Source organism: Rhagoletis pomonella, unplaced genomic scaffold (genome assembly GCF_013731165.1).
Source record: "Rhagoletis pomonella isolate Grant_MI unplaced genomic scaffold, Rhpom_1.0 Rhpom_scaffold_06540, whole genome shotgun sequence".
Lineage (NCBI taxonomy): Eukaryota > Metazoa > Arthropoda > Insecta > Diptera > Tephritidae > Rhagoletis > Rhagoletis pomonella.
Window position 1 is genome coordinate 701 of NW_023465072.1, and position 8,739 is coordinate 9,439.

Sequence of the window (8,739 nt, forward strand, 5' to 3'; positions counted from 1 at the left end):
ACAACAAAAATTCCAGGAAGAGAACAACAAAGGCTGGACGGTGAACGAGTAGAAGAAAGCAGCAGTATGAAGTGGAAAAAAAGCAGCCATAAAGCGTACAAATTACAATTATTAATATTTATTGCCCACAACATACAGACACAACGGATAGAAAAGGAAAGATAGAGAAAGGAATGGAGAAGAAGATAGATGGAGCAGGAAGTGAGTGTGGCTTAAAAGTTATGACACATACTACATACATACATACGAGTATAATTGTAGGTAAGAATGCCATTGAGTTATTGTAACATGAGAATACAAGTACCTAATTGCTTAGTTGAGTGTGTGCGTATGCATTACTGATCCTTGCGACTAATCTCTAAAAAGAGTATTCCAGGATTAGTCTCCATGGGGTAAAATTGTGCATTCATTTTTCGCATAATTGCGCTACAAATCGGAGGAGAAGCTCAGTGAAACACTGACATATCTATCTATTATTGTTGTTAGAATATGGCCCAGTGAACTTCGTAGCACCTACAATTTACCTGAAATTCCAAGTTAATTTCGCAAACCTCCAACGACAGGCCTTGTGATTCGTTTATGGTCATTGCAAAAATCAAACGCACGTGGAATTTCAGCCGCTTAAAATCGAGTGGCAAGTCCATTGAAATCATCGGGAAACGCAGAATTTAAAATTCCTTTCCTTTATATTTACTCTTTATAATCGTTTCCTCGTTGTTTATTATCTTTTTCACAGTCAGTTTCATTCCATTGCATCGTGGAGGTTGATTAAGGTTACGCAACATGATGATGACTGATCCTACTTTTAATTTCAAATTGTGAGGTGGTAGTACGGACAATTTGAGCGAATTCAGAAATTCATTCAGGAAAACAACAGGGTCGAGGGTCTTTCAAAGTTCTTTTTGGTGCCTTCAATTTGGTGCTATCAATTTGCATAGCACGTGTCTCGTTGATTTGCATGTTCAGTGGCAATTTCAAGACAGAATGTGCAGTTCGTCCGCCTTCTAACAAAGTCGCTGCTATTACAAATGAAGCTAATGCTAGGGCAACTAGTAGCAGTGAAGTTAAGAATGTTTTTTTCCAGTCCCTCTAGGAGCATCCAGCAAGTAAATTCCACCATTTGAAATATTTGTACGAGCTGCTTCGACTAATACTTCGGCTGTTGTTGTCTTTGTATCTCGTGTGTATCATGCATTATTTAATTGGGTCGTATCATACCCAAAGATGATTATACATACTTTGTTTGCCATCAATATACGATAACTTGACGAAGTTGCAGTATTTCATGTTGATGGAAGCCTCAAACCCTTTGGATAATATTGACGGATATGGCTTTTAGTTTTTACTGTTCAGATAGGTGACAGACGTACTGAAAATATTTTTTATTAAAGATTTTTTCAAATACGTTTCCTATCATTTTAATTGAATTCAATTTTCGAAATAGGTGGCAGTAAGCTTTCTTAAACCTTTTTAATTTGCAATATTTAATTTATGTTACCAATCAAATTCAATAAAATTTTTGAAACAGATGCCAACCTTCCTCAAAAATATTTCAAACTGTAAGCCTCCTAGACCTCTTTCTTTTGACACCCATACTGTAATACCTACTTTATCTTGTAAATTGCTTATATTGAAATTTTCAACTCTCTACTCTCTAATTTTTTTTTTAATCGGTCAATCCGTTTCGAGTTTTAGCGAGACTAACGGACTGCAATTCATTTTTGTATCCGAGCGCACTTTGTTCACATAACGGTTGATTGTAATAGCCAAAATGAATCGAGATAAATATAGGCAAGTTTATAGATAAATTCCCAGAATGAAAAAAGAAATCGATTAAGCGGTAACACGCCGTCCGTCCGTCTGTTCGTGTGTGTACACGAAAACTCGAGAAAAAATTCCGATACATATCTCAATGAAACTTGGCACGTGCACTTCTTTTGAACGTAAGGCTGCATTTACATTAGGTGATTTTCTTTGCGATTCAACATTGCTCAAGAAAAATCGCTCGTGTACATGGTGATTCAAAAATCGCTTGCCTCAAAGTAGGCAGCAAGTCAACTTTGCAAGCGAGTTTTGTCTGTTAAATAAAAAATCGCCTCATGTATAGGCAGCTTAATATGGATATGAATGTATATGGTTTAGCCACGCCCACTTATCTTCAGATGTGTATATCTCGGCAACCGCTCCACCAATTTCTGCCAACCATGGCACTGTTATTGATCTCGGTAAAAGATACCAAATGGCTGAAAATTTTAAAAGCAGACAATATCAATTTTAATATACCAAACTACTGTTAAAATTTTTAAAATCGGTCTAAAATTACGCCTACTTTTTAAATAGCGGTAACTTTCAGAAATACTTGAAGCTTCGGTATTTCGAATTTTAAGAATGCTAATTTACTCAAAATTAATACTTAAAACAATCCCTTAAAAAGAAGTAACGTTATTCTGGGATCATCGAAAATGGCGTGATACTTCCCACTTATAAATATTACATAAGTTTATCTCATTAAGTCTAACTGAACATACCAGCAAAAATGTGCGAAATAAGGATAAAACCACAAAAGGTGAAAAAACACTATTTAATACGAACGCTGGGCTTTTCCCGAATTAATACTTTTTTACTTGTTATATATAACATGTATTTATGTAGTAAAATCATATCTAGCTGCAATGTTGACCTATTTAATTATGGAACAATAGCAAAAATATTACGGTAATTATGCTGGCGGTCGCCGCAGCCGAGTGGCTAGAGTTGCGTGATAAGTCGCGCTAGGACCCTATTCCGATTACTTGTTTGCAATTAAGAGATTTCTGCAGTGGTCGCTGCCCGTAAGCGAACGGTAAATCTCCAAATGTAGATACTTCTGACATAATAAAGCTTCGCATAAAAAAAAATATTTCAAACTACAGGCTCCGCCATTGGAGGATGATTCTGGCTAAACATTTAGCAAACATTTTAGTACCAAGTATTGATTTATTTATTTCATTTCGCTTAATTATATAATTTGCTATCCATAATACAAATGCTGTTACTTAATCCGCTTACAAAGTGCTTGGCATTAAATAGGGGCCATTAATAAAATCATTATTGAGTATACCGTTACATACCGATACATAATGTATAATTATATACTCACGTATGTATGTATATGATAGTTTATTATTAGGGTGCCCCTGAATATAGGGAGGAAAAATATTTTTAAAAAATTCGATTGACAAATCCTCTTATTTTTATATTTCGGACTAGAAAACGTAAATATATGCAGAATTTTTTTGCTGCAAAACGACGAACGCACGTCCCGAGTTAAAATTGCACCTTTTTTAAGAAATTGTTCTGAGACTACCACACTGAGCAACAATATGTACGTGCTGCTCACATATGACAAAAGAGCACAGAGGTAAGAAACTAACGTTTTGAGTTTTTCAAGGACATTGAAGAAAAAAAATTTACATGCCATTTGTAGTTTTTGTAAATGATGTTTTTTAAATGATTTTAAATGAATGGGGCATATTCATAATCCATTGAAATTTATGCCAAAAAAACTGCAACTAATTTAGAGCTGACTTTATTTTGACTTTGAATATGCCCTTATAATGTAACTTCAAATGTCGGTGACTAAAACTGCGGCGGTGGCTTAGCAGACCTTGTTATTCCTGAAGTTATTATTAACCTTGAAATCGCTCGTCGGTAAAATGTCTGCAACTTCGTTATTGGAAGGCAGGAATACGTAATTTTTGATCCTACTCATTTACTGACATGCCTGTGTTAAACTATAAATGTATCTTCAAGATGACATCCCAGTCCAATGGCAGGGCCTATACCTCGTCTTGGATTGTTATAAGATATCTCGGGTTTCTGCAACTCTCGGACGAGTTACCGGGTACACCTAAGTTGTGAAGACACACATATCCGGGTTGTCTCGCTTCATTTGTTGCTTGCTTGCCTTCGTTGTGGAATTTTTCTACTAAAAGAGAGTTTCGTGGGTCAATGATTCTAGTTGGGACAGAGGTTGTTACTTCTGGCAGAATTTTTTGCGCTACTCTGAGCAGATCCGGAAGTAGACCGGTATCGCAAGATTTAACGTTTTTAAAAGTCCCGGCCTGGTTGATTTTATAGAAAATAAAATGGCATCTGATATAAAAACTTTTGCCAAATGTTTTTTTTTTTTTAATATTCTAAAAACATAGTCCATCGTTTTTTCGTCAACATACATATGTATGCAGGCATAAATAAATATGCTTTTGCGTTCATAAATATTAAAATCAATTAACAATTCAATTCTCATCACACACACTATCATATTTGCATGTAAGTATGTGTGTAAGTACATATTTATATAAGTATACATAAGTATACGTACATTATTAAAAGTGTTTTAGTGTAATAAGTACTGATTTATGCATAAAATTGTATGTTTACAACATTCACAGCAACAACCATCTGTGTAAGCAGCATATACTATATGTATGTACATACGAAGGTGGGTAATTAAATAAATATTTCATGCAAATTTTCTTTTTTAAATTAATTTCATTTATAAGTAGATAGGTACTACTTGTGTGCTAATGCGAGTGCATGTGCGGACATACGTACATATGTGTGTATGTATAATTCAATTTTTAATTTATGCTGAAAACAACATGTGTAACAGCGCTTTTACTTTCAAGCACAGCAGGCAATCAACCAGCAAAAAGAGATCGCATATGCCTACTTTATTCAACTTTGAAGTGATTTATACGGAAACTGTTTAAAAAATGTGAAATCATGTCAAACTTTACAGTCAATAGGGTTTGCAATATTTAAAAATTAATTTTTAAGTGAATAGTAATAATCCTGCAGTATAGGGTGTGCCAAGTACACACAGATATGTAAGTAAAATAAAACTCCCTCTACCCACAAACACTAAGAAGAGGGTGATGAAAAGGCAACCTTTTTTTTTGTATAAACGAACTCACCATAAGTTAACAAATACTCGGCGCACATATTAAATATAGTTTTTTAACCTTTCTGAACACTACATGCCGTTACATGGTACACAGGGTGGTTTCACCCCTATTTGAAACATTGTCGCTAATAAATATGTTCATTTAGTCTTAATGAGATAAATAGTAGTCATTTTCCATAATTCTATTAAATATTTATTTTGGTAATTTTCGTTAAAAAAAAATATAGTTCTTTCTTTAACAAAACCCGTGTAAATCCAAGTTTCCAACTTTGTGCAATATTAAAAAAATTCCACAAACTTGCGTACGAATTTCGAGCTTTTTCAAAAATTCTAAAAAATCAACCGTAATTTTTAGGCATTTGAAACTTTTACTCTATTCTAATAGAGACTCAAAATAAAAGGGGTGAACGAGAATGACCTTTAGAGGCGCCGCGAAGCTCGCCTTTGCTGGTTTTCAATAAAAAAAAAATAATAATTTTCTGTTGGTGTCGATGCAGCCAATTACTTGAAACACCCGTTATTTTATTTATTTTTTTAATTACAAATTAAACAGATTTTCCACACAAGAGGACAAATCTATTAAATATGTAAATTCGACATAAAATATGCAAAAATATACAAAATAAAAGATGCGCAACGTTTCCAGAATAATTACATTTTTTTCTATATGTATTTCGCTCACTTGTACAATTAAATCAATTAGTTGAATTTTAGTAATACTGACTTTTCGTCCTAACTCTCAAATAAAAATGAAAAAACTAGTATTGAAAGCCCCTTGGTTACATTCATAAATATGAACGACAGTGATGTCAATATTATTATGGCTGCTATGCAAAATTGAAATTAAATTACTTTTTTTCCTATCGATTACCGTAAATGTACTTGTGGTAATATTTGCATGCATATATGTACATAGGTATGTGTGGTATTGTAAAAAATTCGATCGGCCGGCCTAAAAGCTAATAAATAATTTTGAGGTGTAAATTTTTCTCAGTGCAAAGTGCAATTTTGTGTGATTCACTAAATATGCACTCTACTTAATTGGTGCTCGTGCAAACACAGATAACACAAATTTCATAACATTGACCAACGCGCTCGCATAGTCAAGAGCAATGAAAAGTTTTCGCTTCCGCAATAGAACGAGCAGTTGGGTTTCACATTTCAAGTGACGCGCTCTTTCGTAAACAAATTTTATAGATATTGTCAGCGAAGGTAACCGCACCGAAAAGAGACCAAAACAAAAAAAAAAGCTAAAAATGTCAACGAAGCACGCAGAATTCAATGAAGATGAATTGCATCCACCACAATGGCTTAATGAAGAGTTGTCATTGTGGCCGTGCTTAAGGCCCATGAGCAACAAGGGACAGAGCTGACTCTCGAAAAAGTCAAATTTACGCCAGCGACTAAGAAAGGCGATCACTATGCGAGCGTTATGTTCCGAGCGGTGGTGGACTACAAAGCGAACGCTACGCCAAAGTGTCAATCGCTGATAATCAAAACGCTGCCGGAGTTGGAGGGCCAAAAAAAGGATTTGCTGAGTCAATCGTTTATTTTCGAAACGGAGATCGGCATGTACACCGAGGTGCTGCCCAGGTTTGAAGAAAATTTGCGCAAGGCCGGTGACAAAACAACGCTCAAACCGCCGTATGTCTGTAGAGCTAAAATGGCAGGAAGATTTATTTGTATCTGTTTTTTTTTCTATATTCTTTTCGAAATGCGTAGCTGGCTTTATTACTCGCTGAGTCCGCATAAAGTGCTTGTGCTTGATGATATTGTGCCCAAAGGCTTTGAGCTAATACGAGATCGTGCAATGACAATGGAAGAAGCGAAAGCTGCTTACGAGCGACTTGCTAAATGGCATGCGGTCAGCTTCAAAATAATTAAACAGGTTTTCGTATATTTTGGTAAAGTTAAAATATGTAGTTAAGCTAATCGAATTTGGCAACAGGAACTGCATTTTTTCGACAGATATCAGCATGGTCTATTCACTATGCCCAATCTACTGAACGAAGGTCTGATGACAGACGGCATAAAATTCTTTATTGAAATGCTCAAGAAGAAGGCAACGTTGCATCAATTTGTGCCACACTTCGAAGCTCTGAGACCCGTTATACTGCAGAGGTGCTTGGACACATTTAGGGAATTTCGAGAGACACCGCGAGCGGATGCCTACTATGTGCTTTGCCACGGTGACTTCACCATCAAAAACATGATGTTCAAGCACAACTCGGCTGATGGGAGCTTGGTGGATGTGCAACTTTTGGACTTTCAGCTTTCATATGTTGGCTCAATCGCAAGCGATTTGATTTATTCGATGGTACAGCTGCTCGACGAGCACTTGAGAAAACAGTTTCCGATATTGGTTGAGTACTATTTTAATATTTTTATTGAGACTTTATTGAAACTCAAATATAAGGGTGCACTGCCAAAATTGGAAAAGCTGCGGGAACAGTTAGTGTGGCACAAGCATTTCGGTATGTTAAATTATTATTTTATCCTCTTGTGTGTTTCAAGTCCTTATTTATTCTGAATATACTCGTTAAGAACTTTTCCTGATCACCACATTTTTGCCAATCTGGTACAGGCTACGTGAACAAAATGTGGACCCCGTGGATTTGCATACATCAGCGGAATACCGACGTTCAATGTACAGAAACCAAAGCTACATTGCTGAGATGGAGCAGCTTTTGCCGAAATATTTAAATTTGGGTTATTTTGATAATTAAGAAAATTACTTAATGCAATATTTATACATATTTATATGTAATATAGTATATGCACACTCATCAAAAAAAAACAAACACACGTAATCGTACTTATAACATAATTCAAGTGTTTCACTGAAAAATGTACCGAAGATAAAACAGCAAGTACTCTATCAGAATTTATTGTCAGTTTGATAACAACATTATTTAATTTAATTGCAAATTAAATATGGAAAGATTATGGACAAAAGTGCAGTAAAAATATGTTTTATCTCTATATTTCATTGTTGAAATATTTTTCAAATAGATATTGGTAAAAATGAACAAAACTTTTTTATTTATATTTGATGAAATAAAAGCGACCTATGTACACCAAAAAAAAAAAAAAAACTTTTCTTAATTGAAGAAAAACAGCAATCAAAATGATGAAACATGGAAACGAAACAGAACTAAAGAAATTTTATCCTCTTTTCATGCCCAACATTTCTTCAAAATGATAGATTACATCCACGGTGCCATATCTTCGTGTACGTTTTTACACATTCCAAAGAAAAATTACGCATTCGGGAGAATTTTTACTCATTCGTCAGAATTTTCGACCGTAAAGTAAGGAAAGTTTTCTTTGATCCGGAGATGGATTTTTGGTTCAGTGTATTGCCGTACTGATTTGAAAATGGGTATCTGCATTTTTCTTCGAAAATTTGTAATTCATATCGTTGAATTCGTCTTTTAAATACGAAGCTATTCATGCAAACAGAGTTTTCAAATTATAAATAATAATAAAGTTATTGAAATTTTAAATGTTCACGTTTGCAGCATCTACAGCAATTTTTCGAGAAATCCTGATGTAAAATGTGGATATCTGCAAAAACATTGCAACTTTTTCCAGTAATTCTTGTGTGTGCTTTTATGAACATACATATATATGTACGCCTGCATATGCTCGTCAATTTAAATAGTTTTCAGCGCTTCGTTACGTAGCTAACTTTTCTAATTTTTATATATGTACTTACATATGTATGTGTATGTATACTTAAGTATGTAGATCATAGCTGGGCAAAACGCTACTCGCGAGTAGCGTCTGCG

General features: G+C 34.7%; 1 protein-coding gene across 1 annotated transcript; it reads left to right on the forward strand.

Annotated features, from left to right (window-relative positions):
• Positions 1–6,380: 6,380 nt before the first annotated feature.
• On the forward strand, positions 6,381–7,422 carry LOC118755549 (the record flags this gene model as incomplete). Its single annotated transcript, XM_036490382.1, has 3 exons — positions 6,381–6,592; positions 6,671–6,836; positions 6,897–7,422. Coding segments are annotated over exons 1-3 (904 nt in total), but the record flags the coding sequence as incomplete, so codon positions are not given.
• Between the last annotated feature and the right edge of the window lie 1,317 nt (positions 7,423–8,739).